The sequence below is a fragment of the Dermacentor variabilis genome, unplaced genomic scaffold, assembly GCF_050947875.1.
Source record: "Dermacentor variabilis isolate Ectoservices unplaced genomic scaffold, ASM5094787v1 scaffold_20, whole genome shotgun sequence".
NCBI classification, from domain to species: Eukaryota; Metazoa; Arthropoda; class Arachnida; order Ixodida; family Ixodidae; genus Dermacentor; species Dermacentor variabilis.
In genome coordinates this window covers 2,351,128-2,369,988 of record NW_027460368.1, presented here as the reverse complement: position 1 = coordinate 2,369,988, position 18,861 = coordinate 2,351,128, and the positions used below count along the sequence as shown (strand labels likewise).

Sequence of the window (18,861 nt, the reverse complement as noted above, 5' to 3'; positions counted from 1 at the left end):
ATACAGTAATCACTCAGTATAAGAAATATTATTCCAAGTACCACTTTCTCGTTCTCTTTTTCCTTTGCTTCTCACAGCGCTGAATGCAATTGTTGCATGCAATGTGTACAGTTCCCAAAAAAGCTCGCGCCGACCGTATTGTTTGGCTAGCTTTGCGGCAATAGTAATGTGGTCGCCCTTCGTCAACCGTGCTTGCCTGGTGAGCTACAACGCTCACGTAGCAACGTTCATACGCCATGCTAGCCTTGGCGCTCCATCGGGCCTGAGCCACGTCGAAGCAGTCGACCGTGCGGTAGCACACGCGGCCGTCGGTGCCACCCACGATGTAGATGCACTTGTTGACCACGGCCACGCCATGGCACGCCCTGCGGTGGAAGTTGACGAAAAGCTTTTCTTTAAATGCGATGTACGCCCCAGCAACTTTGCGTAATGTAGCCATCTGGCCTCGAAGCTTTATCGACGTTATCCCTAGGTACTGCTGCAGCGTACTTGCATGCATTTTCTAGCGGTGTGACCACAAAACTGCACACCCGGAAAATAAGGAAAATAAGTTTTAGCCGTGCATGAAAGCTATAACATCACTGAATGCGAATATCAAAGCGCTTAGTCAAGGCCGCGCTTTCTCTACAATACAAAGCCGCATCACTTGCTTTCATCATTTTGCACTCGGAAGCTGGTACCTGCGAAATATTTGTGCGCGTGGACTTCCGAGCTAGTGGTGACCATTTCTCGCACGCTGCCTCTCTTTTCAGACTGTGCGAAACATCTCATTGAAAAAATCTACCCTTTTTTTCTGCATGCTGACAGCCACTTGCAACAATCTAGCTTGTTGAGGGGGCCACATTACCTGGCCGTAGCGTTCTGGTTGTCCATCACGCGCCACTTGGCAGCACGACAGTCGTAGGTCAGCATGTCGTTGGTCGCGCCCGTTGTCCAGCCGCCGAAGAGGAAGAGAATGTCCTTTGGCAAGCGAGGCTTGAGCCACAACCGCCTGTTCAGGTCGACGCGTGCAACATATCCAACCACCATGCAAGGTTCATCGCCGGCGAACGCGCCAAAAGGCACGGAGGGCTGGGTGAGCGTCTGCGGGGAAAAGTTTACGCATGTGTCCGGTAAAAATGACCTGCCGTCCATAAATCTTGGAAAGCAGAGAAATGATACAAAGTACGTAACAGGACGAATGAAAGGGAGCATGAACTTGTGCGTCTACGTGTACAGGGTTACCGAGGATGTAGACGAGATCAGCCCCGTTAATAGCGCCTTCGTCTGGCGCCGAGTTCAGCCGGCCAGTACGCAGCTATTCTTCCTGCGACCAATCAGATTCTACTTATGTGGCTGCTGCGTAGCGCCACGTTGTGCTTGCACAAACAGTCACAAGACATCCGTATGAGCATTGTTACTGCATTACACGCCTGTTATACGTCGTCATTCTGATGAGCTTTCTACGTATGCGGACAAGTTCAAACTATTTTGCGAAGCAACGCTGTTCTTGGAAAGCTTTATTGCGTTAAGGTACATTTTGCAGTTTACGGAATATGGGGAACACCGGATATTGCACGGCAACAGAACACAAAACCTATATATACAACAAAACCGCCAGAAACTGTCAGGCTGTTGTAAACGACGAGATACATAAATTAATGATTACGCTGCTGCCGGCGCCTTAACAACAGAAAATGAGCTGCAGTTATAATAATAGTGTTGTATGCTCTAATTGCATTCTATATATGACGCGGTGGTGCTGTCAACGCTGCTGTTCGCATTACGCAGTAACTGTAGGGCAGGTGGATCGTCGTAGCACGCGATCTCGCGTGATCGCAAGGACCTGAGCTTCGGCATACCACTACAGTGTATAAGCACTAATAGAGCACGACAATATTGCTGGCGCAGCATGCGCCAACATGTCTAACAGCGCATGCGTTATTTCCTTCTCACTACGAGAGAAAGCTGCAGTAGCTTTCGATGCCATCGAAAGCCCGACCGGCCGCTCACGGCACGGTCACATATATGCTGGAATGAAGTAGGCAGGCAGCGGCGCGCCGCGGCCGACAGAACCAAGGAGGATAAAAAAAAAACTGCTAGAATCGAAGCTGCCGCAGCTTCTTACCAGCAAAGGTGGAGCCAATGCTTGTCCCTCGTTCACCTGAAATAGAGCCTTGCCGGGCGATGTCCGCTTACAGATTAAGTCATTTGGCTCGGCTATGGTGATGCTATAGGCCAATTCGAAAATAAAAGCTGGTTGTTTCTAACGAAACTAGTAATTTCTACGGAATATTGATGACGTTCTCCTCAATACAATATGCCAGGATATTCTGATTTGACTCTATATATACCATACTGAGATACACGTAGATAAGTATCTGTCTGCTAAAATAAGCTATGGCTAACGAAGGAAGTTGATTAACTCGTGGGAAGTGTGCGAAAAGCGCTTCATCATTTTCATCGTTTATTTATCGTTCTCTTCACCTTCGGGACATACATTCCACTCCAGCAATTCTTTAACCTCCTTGCAATGAACGGTCGTGCCACTGAGGCGGCACTTGGCGAATCCTAATTGTTTCACCAACAGCGACAGACAATTTCCTGCAATTGATGCAATTGATTCGCACTTCACGTATAGCAAAATTAAGACCCAATTCCAACCTTCTACTGCACTGCTGGCGATAAAGTGAAAATAAGTGCATCAAATTCAGGCGCAGCGTCTCACAGTGCTTGTACTAGTACTCAAATATGGCCCTCGAGATGAAGTTAGTGCAAACCACTTATGCGCGGATTTCACGTGTAGTAGACACCATCATATTAAGTGGCACTCATACTGTGTACGCATGTGTGCGAGAAAAAGCGAAGTTTCATTAATTTCAGTCATTCGTTTCACACACATTTCTGATGTCTCAACTTAGAGCATACGCATGTCTAGGGTGTCTCGATAGCAGCGCCACTTTTCAGGGTACAGACACCCTTTTACCCATGGAGGAAGGAAAAAGATAGTAGAGAACATGACGTCATGCAGCCAGCCTTGGCAAGCGAACGCTCCTTGACGCCAGTCCCTTTGCTTAGTGCATTGCTTAGTGTCGGCCCAACACCTGACCTCTTGCATCGAGATCACTGAGCAACAATCGAGATTTGCCGAGACGCTTGGGGCCCGATAGTTGGTTGTTTATACCATGAGCAGATTTTTAAAGCGAAGCTTTCTTTGCCTCTTCCTTCGCCTTTCCCAGTGCTGGTGCTGCTGCTGTGGCTGCTGCTGTTGAGCACACCACGTCGGGGGTGGTTCACAGCGTGTATATATATGACAGGCGCGAGTAAGTGAGGAAAGGCGACGGGAGGAACTCGTTTTCACCCCACCGCGTCAAATGTGCGCAATGCCCTCTGGAGCTCCCTGGCCGTCGCTACATTAGCCGCTTGACAGCTGCAACTATCCGTGACTCCCCACGGAAGCATTGCAGATGCAGCGGCGCTTCCCTTTCTGCTAACGTGCAAGGCCAGAGAGCACGCAGATAGAACTGTAGAGAGGAGAAAAAGAGAAGAAGGAGCGGGAGGGAGAAGAGGCAGTTCCCATACAAGAGAAGGGGTGAGGTGAGGTGAGAAGGCATGGAAACACCACTTCTTACGACAGCAGTTGTGGGGAAACAGGATAAACTTAAGCTCAAGGTGCGGTACAGTACGCTGCTGCTACTTCTGAAAAATAAGCGCCATGCAAATATGTCAATCGGACAAATTACGCAGGGCGTGCAAGCAGAGCCGCATTAATTAAAGCACACCGCAGGGTCCAGGTGACACTACGGAAGCGGTCGACCGTCAAATCAACACTTCTGCGCCCTCCACATTAGCTTTGGTACTATGGCATTGCTAGAGGTCGTGGATTTGACCCCAATCGCGGCAGCCGCATTTCGATGGGCAAAATAGGAAACGCACGTGCACTTAGATTTTGGGACACGTTAAAGAACATCAGAGTGTCAAAATTAATCTGGAACCCCCCACTACGGCTTGCCTCCTAATCCGAGTGTGGTTTGGGCATGCACAGCCCCATAATCCAATTCAAGTTTAATACTTCTCGACAATGCCATATCACAAGTCAGGAAATGACAACGCTCAACCCTCTCAGTGGTTATAAAATATGGCGCACAACAACGCCTCAAGCAACCACCTCTCCTTGTGTGTTCTGTTTACTGAGCAGACAAATTTCAGTGGTGCACGCAAATTAACGTTTAACATCAACTCACCACTCTCATGTTAGCCTTAACGGTGAAGAAATTAAGCTTTAGCCGTCAACATCGCCACTAATTAGCGTCAATCAAAGCATCCAGCACGGAAAGCTTCGCTTACACCGATTCCCACAGTGCCTGGGATCTGCATATTTTTTATCGAAACGCGCTTGGCCGGCAGCTGCTCGGCTGCTCTACCTGTATATCTGGTCATACTTTGCTTGTATCTCTGGCCACGTGCAGGAACGACACTCCTGGCTTCCATCGGGTTGCGCGAGGCTCCCTCCTAATTTTTTCCTCACTCCATACTTAGAGACATTCGGCGCCACCTATCCGAAGCGCCGGCGCCATATTGGTTCTCTCTGGTGCGGTCGTGTACTGCGGTTGCTGCTTGCCGGATGAGTTGCTTCAGCTTTCGTACACGCTCCGAGGCGGCACCGCAGAGATGAGAACCGATATGGCGTCGGTGGAGACCACGTCTTCCCTCTGAAAGCCTCGCTTCGTGTTAAGGCGCCCTAACGCTCGTCGCGATCGGTGCGCGTGCCCTGTAGACACGTGCCATCAGTAATAAAGCAAGCCCCCAGCTGCAGTGCACAGAAAAAGCAACTAACCCGTTCAATCACTTTCAGAACCTTCACGCTGTCTCCATCACTCTGTACTTGTGGGTGAGTGGCAACCTTCTCGAAGTCTCTGCAGAAAGACGTAAACTCTGCTGTAGAAAGTGAAGCGGCACGAAATGACACAACAAAGCAGGCAACTCAAGGTTAACTACTACATATTTGGTGCGGTGTTCCCACGTGAAGTGTCATTGAAACCACCTTTTCTGACGTAATTTCACGGCCCGCTGCCATCGAACACGTAACAGTACAAGAAACTTCATCAGACCGGCGACTAGGCCTCGAGCGATGGCTGCATTTGAAGCAGTACTTTGCTATTTGCTGTCGTCATCGAGATGGGGCCATCATAGAGTGTCGTACAATGATTACTAGAGGGAACGATGGTGCTGGTGTCTACGGGAGCTGCAATCGGGGCGGTTCAGCCAGTTTGGGAATGATGGGTAGTAATATGGATTTCCCTAAACTTCGTCCTTCTCGTTTTAAATGGCGTTGTGTCTTTGTAAATTCGTGATTTGCCTACAAAGTACTGTGTAATAAATAATTTAATAAACATTAAATAAAATTGTCCGAAGGCAGGATTCAAACACAGGACCTCCAGCACAGAAGCCCTATATTGAAATCATTGTGCCACGAGCGTCCGTATGCATGGACAAGCGACATAGAGCGCACTTACGAATTCCTCGCAGGAAAGCCAGCGCGTTGAGACGCTTTGTGCATATTTGTGCTTTGTCGATCGATTTCACTACCTCGTCAGGCTAGACCACAGCAACTGGTAGCAATTGTGCGTTTTCGTAGCCTTCTGCATCTAGGAAAGTAAAAATCGCTCTGAAATGCAGGAAAATTAAGGCAGATAACACACAATAAACAAAACCGGAAGAACGTCCGAATCCACGAGCACAAAGATCAGAAAGATGGGTGTACTACCCATCAGTGGTGAGTGATTGCAACGCCAGAGTTCTCTCTAGTAATTATTGCAGGCAAATCTTTCCGGCCCATGGCGCCAAGCAATCTCAGAGGCCAGGCGTGTTCGCGACCTGCTCCCTATTTACCGGTAGATGACATCAAACGTGAACCACTTCAGAACAGTAAGCGGGAAGACCAATGCTGTAGTAGCTTACTACACCATAAGTTGATAATTTCACGAATCCGTGAACATGGTTGCCGTAGGTAAAGCATCGTCAGCATGGTGCTTGATAAAGCAATGGGCGCAAAGAAGGTATTCGGCTTCACGTGTGCCACAACTAAGTATACGTATGACAGCCCGCATTAGTAAATACGACGTCGAATTGCACGTCGAAGCCTGTGTTGTCTTCCCTTCTATCGTTGTCAGGGCTTTATGCTGGGAATCCTAGTTTCTTGCAATATGCAACCGAAGGCCTCAGGCAAACAGTATTATATATCGGTCCTTGCGCTACACTGCAGCCAACGAACAGACGAAAACGTGTATGCAGCCTTGTGTACATGAATGGGACAACAGTTTGTCGCGTTTTTTAGCGCATTCACGTACTGCGACACCACATACACACAACATATCGATGATGGCACAGCGGTGGCAACGCATCACGTCCCGTTCGCCGCAGTGCTTTCAAATGCAACACGCGAGGCAGAGGTGTCTCAAAGGAGGCCGCGTCTATTCACCGTAGCAACGACAACGCTCATTCATCATCATCATCACTAGCAGCTGCTGCCTATTTTATTATTCCCACTGCAGTACGAAGTCGATCTCGAATTACCCCTGTCTTGCATGAGCTGATTACAAGTTACGTCTCCAATAATTTCATCACCCCACCTACTTTCATCACGTCCTCTCCTGCGCTTTCCTTTCCTTAGTACCTATTCTGTAACTGTCTCCCTCTAATTGCCCACCGATTATCTACCCTATGCATTACATGGCCTACCCAGCTCCATCTTTTCCTCTTAATGTCAGCTAGAATATCATCTATCCCTGTTTGCTCTCTCATCCTGTCTTCCTGTCACTTACCGTTGCGCCTAACATTTTTCGTTCAGTCACTCTTTCCACGGTCCTTAACTTGTTCTCGAGCTCATTTATTAACCTTCAAGTTTCTGCCACGCATGTTAGCAGCGGTAGAATGCAATGATTGTAGACTTTTATTTTCAATGACAGTGGTAAGCTGCCAGTTAGGATTTCGTAATGCCAGCCGTCCATTTTCTGTTGCTACGTTTTCTGAAAAAGATGTTCATTATTCTCAGCTTATTCCTTTCTGCGAATTCTACCATCATCTCTCCTCTAGCGTTTCTAGAATCGACGCCTAAGTTGGCAACTGCCTGTTTATACGCCTGCTTTTTCCACACATTTGCATTGAAGTCATCCATTACTACTGTATACCGAGTTTGCACTTTTCTCATCGCTAATTCAACATCTTCATAAAACTGATCTACTTCCTCATCGTCGTGACTGGATGTTGGAGCGTAGGCTTGTGCTACCTTTAATCTATACCTCTTATTAAGTTTGATTACGACTACTGCTACCCTCGCGTTAATGCTGTAGAATTCGTCAATGTTACCCGTTATGTCCTTATGGATTAGGAATGCTACCCGTATCGCTTCTTATCAGGGAGACCTCTATAGCACAGGACATGGCCGTTATTTAGTAATGTGTATACCTCAGCAGTTCTTCTAAACTTACTAAGGCCGATAATATCCCAAACAATGTCTTATAGTTCCTCAAAGAGTCCTGCTAAGCTAGCCTCACTCGAGAGGGTTCGGGTGTTAAACGTTGCACGGGTCAGTTTCCATTCACGGCCTGTCCGGACCCAGAGATTCTTAGCACCCTTTGCTGCTTTACAGGCCTGACCGCCGCCTTGATCGGGTGCTCCGCAGCTGCTGGGGACGGAGGGCCATTGGTTAATGGCGAAACAAGAAATGGTGAAGCAAAAAATGAAATTGATTTGATACTTTCTACTGATCCCAGCATAGTGCAGGATGTATAAGTGATAGGTAGGGTAAAGGCGAAGTGATCATAGGTTAGTGAGGGCTAGGATTCACCTCAATTTGAACAGAGAAAAAGTAAAATTGCTCAAGAAAAAACAGGTCAACTTAAAGGCAGTAAGGGTAAAAGCAGACAAATCTAGGCTGGTACTTGCAAACAAATATGCAGCCTTAGAACAGAGAGACGATGATGATGACATAGAGGTAATGAATGAAACCATAACGAGACTGGATTCAGAGGCAGCAATTGAAGTGGGAGGCAAGGCACCAAGGCAACCAGTAGGCAAGCTCTCCCAAGTAACAAAGGAGCTAATAAAGAAAGGACAAAGAATGAAAGTGTCCAACTCAAGAGATAAGATAGAATTCGCGGAACTGTCAAAACTGATCAACAAAATGAAAATAAGTGATATTCGAAATTATAACGTGAGGAAGGCTGAAAAAGCCGTAAAAAATGAACTCAGCCTGAAATCAGTGACAAGGAAACTTGGCATAGGACAAACCAAGATGTATGCACTGAAAGATATGCAGGGTAATATCATCAGCAACCTCGAAGGTATAATAAAAGCAGCGGAAGAATTCTATACTGACTTATACAGTACCCAGAGGACTCAGGAGTACTCTATTCGAAACAATAATGAACAGTATACAGAAACTCCTCCTATGATTAAAGACGAGGTCAAAAGTGCCTTCCAAGGCATGAAACGCGGCAGGAGAGGATGGAATAACAGTCGATTTAATCAAAGATGGAGGAAACATACTGCTTGGAAAACTGGCGGCTCTATATACGAAGTGTCTATTGACTGCAAGGGTCCCAGAAAACTGGAAGAATTCAAACATTATACTAATCCACAAAAAGGGAGACGTTAAAGAATTGAAAAATTATAGACCCATTAGCTTACTCCCAGTATTATATAAAATATTTCCCAAAATTACATCTAATAGAATAAAGGCAACACTGTACTTTAGTCAACCAAGGGAACAGGCTGGCTTCAGGCAGGGAAACTCTACAATGGATCGCATACATGTCATTAATCAGGTTATCGAGAAATCCGCAGAGCACAATAAGCCTCTCTATATGGCTTTCATAGATTACGAAGAGCAATTTGATTCAGTAGAGGTTTCAGCTGTCATACAGGCATTACGTAATCAAGAAGTACAGAACGCTTACATAAATACCTTGGAAAATATCTACAGAGGTTCTACAGCTACCTTAATGCTAGACAAGAAAAGCAGAAAGATACCTTTAAAGAAAGGGGTCAGACAGGGAGACACAAACTCTCCAATGCTATTCACTGCGTGCTTGGAAGAAGTATTCAAGCTATTAAACTGGGAAGGCTTAGGAGTAAAGATCGACGGCGAATACCTCAGCAACCTTCGGTTTGCCGATGACATTGTTTTATTCAGCAACACTGCATACGAGTTACAAGTGATTGAAAACCTTAACAGGGAGAGTAAGAGAGGGTTTGAAGATTAATCTGCAGAAGACAAAGATAATGGTAAATAACTGGACAAGGGAACAAAATGTCTTTTACACATAGTCATTGTATAATGGACACGTTATCTTGTTTATTTGTCTGTTGTACATCGTACTTGCTTGTTTTCCTGTTATATTTGCTTTTTTGTTTGTACATCGGTTCATCATGTAAGCCGAGCGCACTTAGGAGCAAGAGCCCCTGTCAGGCCGAATGGCCCTTAGCTCTTGGTTCCTCTTTCTGTAATGAAGAAAGGAAAAATAAACTTCAAACTTCAAACTTCAAACTTCAAACATCGAGTTCAAGATGGCAAGTCAGCCTCTAGAGTCCGTGAAGGAGTACGTGTACTTAAGTCAACTAGTCACAGGGAACCCTGACCATGAGAAAATAGGAGGCTGATGATGATTAATGCCAGCCGTATGCACTCCAACCCATTTTATTATTCTTTAAATTCCTTCTCATGATCAGGGTCCCCCGTGAGTAAGTAACCTCGGTAAACGTACTCCTCCACGCACTCTAGAGGCTGACTGGCGATCCTGAGATTTTTTCCTTGCCAGGCTAATCATCATTATCATTACTTTCTGCATGTTAATCTAAAACCCCACTATTGCACTTTCTCGATTAAGGTCCTCAGTCATTTGCTGTAATTCGTCCCCAGTGTTGCTGAAGAGGACAATATCATCTGCAAACCAAAGGTGCTTAGATATTCGCCTTTGAACCTCACTCCTAAGCCTTCCCATTCCAATACCTTGAATACTTTTTCTAAGCATGCAGTGAGTAGTACTGCAGAGATTATTTATTTCTTCCCAAAGGAACAATTCAGAGTTTATTAAATATTCATCTAACATAAGCATGCATTACACTGATTCACGCACCCGCAGCACCGACAAGTGGCTTCTTCCTCGTTCCCGCACTACCTATTTTTTGCAGTCTCCTAGATTCACACTGCCGTCCCTACTTAATAAATACGAAGAGAAAGAAGCCAACTTTTCTACGTTTACAAAAAAAAAATGCCTGAATTTTTTCTAACTCTTGTTTAATGTATTTTATAATATACTGTCCGAACATGATCAAGAACGTTTCATTACTCTTTGCATCGCGTTTATCTTTTTCGTCTTTCTATGATATGTGTTCACGTGAACATTGAATATTTCAGCTACAATGTACAACCGTCCTGGGGTGCTATGCAGGATGCGCCGAGTTTCTCGTTCACCCGAGTTTTACCCGAGTTTGCTCGACGGCAGTCAGTGAACGGAGATAGCGCGGAACGCGCCGAAGGTGCAGGCAAAAAAATATGTAGACAAAAAGCCGCGTATGACAACATGAGCGCACCCTGCGTGGCACGCTGCTTCCACGTTTCAAGCGCAGAAGGCTGCACAACGACACGCGCCAGCGCCGCGTATTGTTATCAACGGATTATCACAACTTAGCGATACCGTGACTGTCCCGCTGTCTGTCTGCACACTTGCCGTGAGCCGCTTGCCACGCCTTTCCCGGGCGTGTCAAGGGCGTGCCTCCTCTTTCGAGCCCTATCTGTCTTTCCTCCATCGAATGCGAACAGGGTACATGCGGCGCATCATTGCACCTACACTTTCACTCAAACGAATACGTTAAAACACAACAAATAAAATAACGAACATTTTTATTTCTTTAAGTATCTGTTTTTCATTTTCAACGCTAGAAATTTGTGATGACAAACGGACATCGAGCAAATTATTAAGTTTTGCACTTCTTGCCGCGAGTGGCGACAGTGAGGCGAAAGCGTAGAAGCGGTACATGGAATCGGATCGCACGCACGAGGGCATTCATACGGTGATAAGTCGCCTAGGGGCGCTGCAGTGCTATTCTCAATAAAGTCGGTCCATGATCCATGGAGGGTCATGGCCACTCTTTCTCTATTAGGGGAATAGAAACGCAGCGCCGCGTTACGGCTGTTCATCGCAGGCGCTTCACTAGGCTATTAAGGCCCCCACTTTACCGACTAAAAACGACACAACGGCTGTCGCTGAAACATGGCGGTATGTTATTTTAGAGTGCGTAGTGACGCAGTTCAGTGAAAACGTACCAGTTTATCTTTGTGCGCGAAACCTCTGCGATACATTGCGAAAAGTGCGTGCTTCCCCAGCGACACAATTCATCGCTTGTCATCGCTTGCCCAGTGAAGGTGCCTCTGAGCGCATGTACGCAGTATATGAGTGTGTTGTGTAGTCGAAGGTGCTTGCGGATTACGTCTGCTGGAGCCAGCAGCGATCGCAGATGGATATCGTAACGACACCTCAGCACTCGCATTTTGGCAGGTGAGGGCTCTTGTGTGCAGTTATGAAATCAGATTTCGAACGGAGAGAGGTGTTGGAACTGTAGAGTGCGCAGTGCTTGTGATGAAGAAATGCCATTGCACTGGATCTAGAAGAGCGAGCGGTTCTCGAACGCTGATCGTGTTTGCGATGCTGTGGCTCCGTTTCATCACTGATGACAGAGCAGGCATCTCAAACAACTGCTGCAATACGCACTCCTCAGCATCGTCGTCCCCCTCGGCGCATCGACGCCTTGCAAGCAGCTACAGTGACGTGCCGATAATGATTTACTGTGCGCTACGCGCCATAATGCAGGCAATGAAACCGTGTTGTGCGGCCACCTCAGCCCGAGAAGATGTGTGCATAAGCCAGCGACAGTCAACGCTTTGTTTTTGATAGTGGTGCTCAGTACATCACCGATGACAGTGTGTTGTGCGTGTTTTATGTCGGCGGTCAAGATTGTTGATGCCTATCAGCTCGACACCGCGTCGCTGTTGCCGGAAGATAAGTTGGGCGTGGCTTAACTGTAGTGCGTGAGCGCACAAGAGTTACATGCCTCGTGCGGGGCGTGACCTCTGGTTTTGATTGACAAGCGAAGTCGTGCTAAACTCGTACATCGCGAAACCCCCTCCGAGTTCAACTCGGGAACATGGCGGCGGCAGCAGCAGCCTGTTTCATTGCATCCAGCGGCAGCAAGCGTCAGTATGACCGTCCGGACCCGTTCACCTACATGACCGACGGGGAGTTTCAGCGTCATTTTCGCCTGTCGAAGACATCAGTGCGCTGGCTGTGTGACGAGCTAGGCGAAGACTCTCGTCTGCGGAGACAGCGTGGCGGGCTTCATTCGCTCACCGTAGTAGAGCAAGTCATCTGTGCCCTCCGTTTCTACGGGACTGGGAGTTTTCAGGGAAGCGTCGGCGCCGAGCGTTACATTGGACGCCATCAAACTAATGTTAGCAACTGTGTCAGAGATGTGTCTGACGCGCTTATCGATGCGGCAGTGCGTAAACGGTGGCTAGCTTTCCAGAATACTGCGGCTGAGCGGGCATATATAAAATAATGCTTCCTACTTCGTGGGAACATTACGAACGTAGTCGGGTGTGTCGACGGAGCGTACGTAGGAATTAAGAGGAAGCTTTAGCTCGAGTGCTCCTATCTAAATACATGTAAAAGGAGAATTCGTTTTTCTCGGCAACCACTGCACCAAATTCGACGAGGTTTGTTGCATTTAAAAGACAAACTTAAAATCTAGTGACTGTTGGTTTAGAATTTTTGAGTTAGATTGTCAATTTTTTATTAAAAATTGTCAAAAATCGAAAATTTTCAAAAAACGAAACTATCAAGTTTACAACTCTGTCACTCAACCACTAAAAATGATAATACAATTCTGTGAATTGCATCTAATAGTACATCTAAAGCGGACAAAATTGATATGTTACACATGAATATAAAAAAATTTAATCATAGGGAAATACAACTTTTGCAAAACCGTTGTAACCAACGTAACAAATTCACGTAAGATGTAAAATGACATAATGAATTTGTCCGCTTTGAATGATCTAATGAATGTCGTTTACAGAACCGCGATATCAGTTCTTGATGCAAAGCTATGAATTTGTAAACTTCGTGATTCTATTTTTTTCTAACGGTCAAATATTTGAAAATCGTTTTAAGAAAATTCAAGCCCTAAATCGAAATTCCGCTTCCAACAGTCACTAGAATTTAAGTTTCTCTTTCAAATGCTACAAATTTCATCAAAATCGGTCCAGGGGTTATCTCATAAAAACGTTTTTGCGTTTTACATGTATTTGAATAGGCCGCGTCGGAGTTCGGCCCGAGCTAAAGCTTCCTCTTAAGGCGCCTTGAATGTCAGCGTTACTGTGATTAACATTGAAGCAATGTTTAGACACTCCATATTGCCAAATTTGTGACTTCTGATTAGCCGACTTAAATTTTGTGTTAGCGACATCTCACATGCGGCTGCTTATAATACTGACTTTTTCGCTGGTTGATGACTTTTTGCCGATTGTTCTACTTGTCTGTTAGGGTGCCTTCCAAATGGCCCACTTTCCTGGGAAAGAAGTCAAGTATAAATGGATAAATGGATATCAGAAATTGTGTGAAGTAACCTATGAATCCTAATACCATAAAAAACTTGGGTTTCTTCATTGGTGAAGTTACTTAGTATGCACAATGCTGAATTTTGGTCATGTGTAATCTATCGGCCGCACTATGAAACAGCGAGGCATTGCACAATTTGTTGCAGCGCGAGATGTGGATGTTGCGCCAAGCCGGTTGTGCCTATGCATTTGTGGCGAAATGAAAATGCTTTGAGAATCTTAGTGTGTTGGCTTGCATGAAGAAAATACTTTAGATTGTTTGCTCTGTTCACTGTCGATGCATGTGCCAGAGTTTCAGTGTATCTTCTTTTTGGGGGGGGGGGGTGGGGGGCGGCGTTATTCTGGATGGCTAAATTGTATATTTTCGTCTCATAATGGGGCTCTAATTCTTGAGCAGTAGAACAATGCACATCCAATGCTCTGCAGAACTCTCTGTAGGTGAAGATGTCATGAACCACCAAGGCAAAATTACATATCGGAAGGAATGTGGTGCAGATGCCTATGAAAAGTGGGTCTTTAACCCACCATGATAAAAATAAAAATTGCAGGGCAAATAGACCCTTTGTACAGCTTTAGAGCAATGATTACACAAAACGTGACATGCTCAAATGAGTAAACGCTTGCCGCAATGCCAGAGTAGGCTGAGCGACATGCAGCATATATTGGCATTGAACATGTCTCGTAACCGTTATTTTTATTGTAAGCCCTCGCTGTCACACCTTTCCCTCCGGCACTCCCTTTACCGAAACGTGGCACTGTCTTTCCATTGGTGTCATGATGATAATGGTAACGGCAGCAGCAAGGCTGGTTAATGCTTGCCCCTTTGATTCCTGTGAGTTTAGTGGTAAAGAATATGGCACGTGCATACATACACCTGTGCTGCAAAATTTAACATTTGTGGTTTTTTGGAGAGCTAATTTGTGTTGGGAAATTTCGAAGATGTGCACCATTGTGGCCTAATAACTAGAGCATTGGTGATGTTGAAGACGGTGTATTGGTATAGAAGCGTGAAGTTTAATTGCACAACAATTCGACGGGACACAAAGAAGAGAAATACACACAGCAGAATGCTTTGCTGTGTGTGTTACTCTACTTTGTGTGCCGTTGAATTGTTGTGCGATCCAACTTCAAATAGAGCATTGGGCTTCTTTAGTGCAGGACCGAGGAAGTGTGAGCTATTCGACAACATGCCAGTGCCTTGCCATACCATTATGGAAGTCTGAAGGTTTGCAAACAAAGCTTTGCTTTCAAATCCACCTGCTCATGTACTACAAGCACTGATTGAAAGAACCATCATACAAAAATAATGGTGAAATCAATGGCCTGTGAAAAGTGTAATTTGTATATAGACACCGTTGACATAATAGGTGCCATACTGGCCTCAAAATTGTACTGGACAGAGCAGTTTGTTTCCTATGTGAAGCACAACCTCCCATTACATGCTGTGCAGATAACCAAGCTCAGTTTGTTTTGATATGCTACACAACATTCACTGTAATCTGTTTTTGATTCTAAAGAAGTGCCAAACACCACCTCTTTTTCAAGGACGTCATGGGAATATTTGGCGAGACCTTTTTACAGCCCCTCATAATGGAAGTGTGGCCAGCCAGCTTTGCTTGGATGCCTTTATAGATTTCTGCTCCTAATCATTGTGTGCTATCAAGTTGCAGAAGTCTATGCAACTGGTGCAAGGCATTACGTGTTTCTATAGTCGGATACAACTTTAGGAGGCTGCGGAATCTGCACTTTAAGGCAGGTGAACACAAGCCTGCACCAATGGGCACGCACTCTAGGCTGACATGGTGCCGCCGGACAGATAGCCCCTCTCCAACCTGCTCGTCGAAGAGGGACTATTTCTTTAGACGTGGAGGCAATCGGCTGCTGCACTTTGGTCATCTGGGCGGGGCCTCTCCTGTCTTCTGAAGTTTTAGCCGACTGTAAAGGATGCTGCTTTTCATAAGACATAAAAGGACAAAGTGTACAATTATTTGGCCTATGAAATGGATACATCAGAAGTGTGCTGTGCAAGCGCTTAAGATGTGTGAAATATAGTACATGCAATTCTAAGACAATGTTAAAGAATATGTAGTATCGAACATGCATGTAATGGCACATTTGAATCGGGGAGTGTTGCAGTCATATGCACAGTCTGTAGGTGATAGCATTATTAAGCTCCTGCTGTACTGTCTTCATAGTGAATTACACACACCGTTCATCTTGTGGCTAATCAACACGCACTGTATTCTTGCACATAAAAAGAACAAACATCATAATGACGTGTATGCTGCATTAGTGTATTTTTTATTTACATGGTCAAATAGTGGCACAGGTTGGCTTACGTTTTTGCCTATTTTGAAGTGACACGAAGTGCATGTTGCAAGTCTCCTAATATGCGCAGCACAATGTTTACTGCAATAATTTTATTCATGTTCTTGAATAATAAAAAAATTATTAAACTGAAAGCTCCTTTATAAGGTGCCTTTTGTGGGCTCGACAGGAGAGAAGTGAGGGCACCGATACTACTGTTGCAGAGCAGCCCTCTGGACCTCTGCCACACTCTCAAGAGCACGTTCCTGGTGCTCGCCTACTGCCACCAGGTGGTTGAGTGCCTCCAGAAGCAGAATATTTTGCTGCAAAAAAAATGTATTGGAATGAATCAGCCGCATACAAACCATTATTTACAAAGAAAAATGCTTGTTGTACTATTAGTACTAAGTGCCCTTAACTGTGGAAGCCTCTAGTGTAGTATGCATAATAAAACAATGCGTTGGGACAACGTTGCTTTATTTTTCATAACTGGGGTTTTCTTTTTCAGAGCCAATTGTCATGTTGATTAGTGTGCCAGCAGCTGACGTGGCCCCGCACCTTCACGAGTCTCTACTGTCAGCACCACACACCTACTTTTGTTCGCTGCAAAACAAATGCCTCACCCTACAATACTGTATTATACGAGCTGATTGCATCCTACGCCTACAAACATCATATTTTTGTCCCATTATGCAATTTTCTACCATCCTCGGCTGTAGTTCTCTCTCCTTGACATCCATTCTGTCACGCTTATGTAATCACCTGTTATGAATGGGCAACAAGTGCTCGAATACGTGCATGGCCTGCCTGCCGATTCTTTTTTTTTTTTCTGAATCTCAACTAGCATATCGGTTGCCACGGTTTACTACGCCACTGTCTTCCTGCCTTAATGCTATCTCCAACAATTTTTGTTACTTCGCTTTCTGCACAGTCCTTGACATATCAAGTTTCTTTGTTAACCTCCAGGTTTATGTCCCGTATTGCATAACCGGTAGAATGCAATGATTCTAGACTTGTTTTCAAGGATATTGGTAACGTGGCAATCACGATTCGGTAATGCCTTCCATGTGCTGTTCAACCCATGAAATTTTTGTATAAGTTTCCTGCTTTATATCAGTACCTGCTATTGATATTTCACCTGGATAAAGATACTCTTCCATAAATTTTGCGGGCTTAATGTCACTCATGAATTTCTGTTATCTCACCAAGTTAGTGAAGGTCACCTTCATCATTTCCACATTTTCGCGGGCCCACTTGCATGTAAGAGCACGAACACTCATTGGTTCTCACTGCCTTCTTTAAACTGCTGGGCATTCAGTTCGTTACTACGAAAGTGACTTAATCCGTGCACTCTTTTTATGCTAAATATGAAACAGTAGAAACATACTTATCTGCAGCTTGTCGATGTCTCCTTCACTGTGTTGGTAGCGAGATCCATCGTCAGTACCACCTCCTTGTCGCATCGTAGCTATATAGGCCGTCTTCCTTTTGCACACACTATGTAATATTCGTGACGCTCGCAGTCACGCAGAGTGGAGGAACTCAGCGCACTCGCAGAAGCAGCACCGGACTAGGTGTTTCTCCAGCACTGCGCCGTGAATAGTAGGTGCGCGTTGCGATCTGTAAAATCGCCGAAGCTATTGGCAGTCTTTTGGGGTGCACGGAAAGATTGCTCACGGAGCAACAGAAATATCCAAGAAATAGTGGTCATCGTCGAGCCTGATCACTACGTCGCGCACTGCAAGCTCGTTGTACGAGTTTGTTTACACTGGGCCTCTTCGATGCTTAGCCGCCATGCTCGCCCGGTGAATCGATGTGATGACGCCACCACAGCGTTCCCTCGTGGTATAATGCTAAGCGTACTAAATTACAAATTAGTCTAATGCACATTCAGTGTACATGTAAGCTTTAAAATGCGTCTAAACCACGTCAAACTAACTAATAATATCGTACTAAATGCGTTTGTTTTATAACTCGCTTGTGCATGTAATGCACTCGGTGGAACGACAAACAAGTGAAAGAAGGCACGACCATGCACGGACGGTATGATCACGTGAGCCCCAGTTTGTCGACCGCCCAGAAAGCAACGCCCAAGGAATGATAGCCAGCCAGAGTGAATCTAGATGAACCAATGAAACTGGAGGCTTGTCGAAAGACAAACTGTGTCTCGGTACCATTCGTGCTTTCATCTTGGGGTGTCGCCAGAGCTCGTGAAGATCCCGAGTTTCGCCAAACTCGGCGCATCCTGCATAGCACCCCTGGAGTGAACTTATACATTGACCTCATTTGTTTTATTGTTCCATTGTTGTATATGCACAAGCTCTCTTTAACTTATTTTTTCTAAGCTGCATTTTTAATTCTATTCTTGTAAATTTGCTTTTGAGAGTATGAATTTTAATACCGCTCTCACGTACGTGGCCCTTTGGGCATTTTCAAGTGGTGTTATTAACGCTTTTCGCCTAACGATCATTGGAAGATTTGAGGTGAGCATTGAAGACAGCCGACACTTTTTCTTTCGTGCCCTTTCGAAGCCATTAACCACTTACATCAGTAAAGTCCGCTTGCGTTGCCCTCGTCTTGAACTCATCTCAACGCCAGGGACGGAGTAGAACGTGTCTCTTTTGAAAGCCCAGCATCTCACGAATACTCTACAGGGTGTACACTACAGGGCGAACACTTTCAAAAAACCCTAAATGTAGGGTTTTCGAGCAAAAATAGGAATTCTCTTACGGAGCAAGCTTTCAGATTCGGCGGACGTCAGAAATTATGAAAAACATGCGAATTACATAGTTAACTACTAAAATTGCATAACGAAATTTTTAATTAGCCACGTTTGGCGGTTATTCTCAATGGCGAGTTCGTAGCAACGAAGACAACGATGCCGTATCAGTTTTTAA

At 45.3% G+C, this 18,861-nt stretch overlaps 1 protein-coding gene across 1 annotated transcript in view; it reads right to left on the bottom strand.

Moving 5' to 3' along the window:
• Positions 1 to 18,861, bottom strand: part of LOC142568532 (kelch-like protein 10) — a 58,396-nt gene that overhangs the window by 18,894 nt on the left and 20,641 nt on the right. The window contains exons 5-7 of the mRNA XM_075678441.1: positions 4,817 to 4,895; positions 848 to 1,083; positions 197 to 365 (exon numbers count right to left, since the gene is read on the bottom strand). Of these exons, the coding sequence (XP_075534556.1) occupies positions 197 to 365; positions 848 to 1,083; positions 4,817 to 4,895 (484 nt within the window). The remainder of the gene's footprint in view (positions 1 to 196; positions 366 to 847; positions 1,084 to 4,816; positions 4,896 to 18,861) is intronic.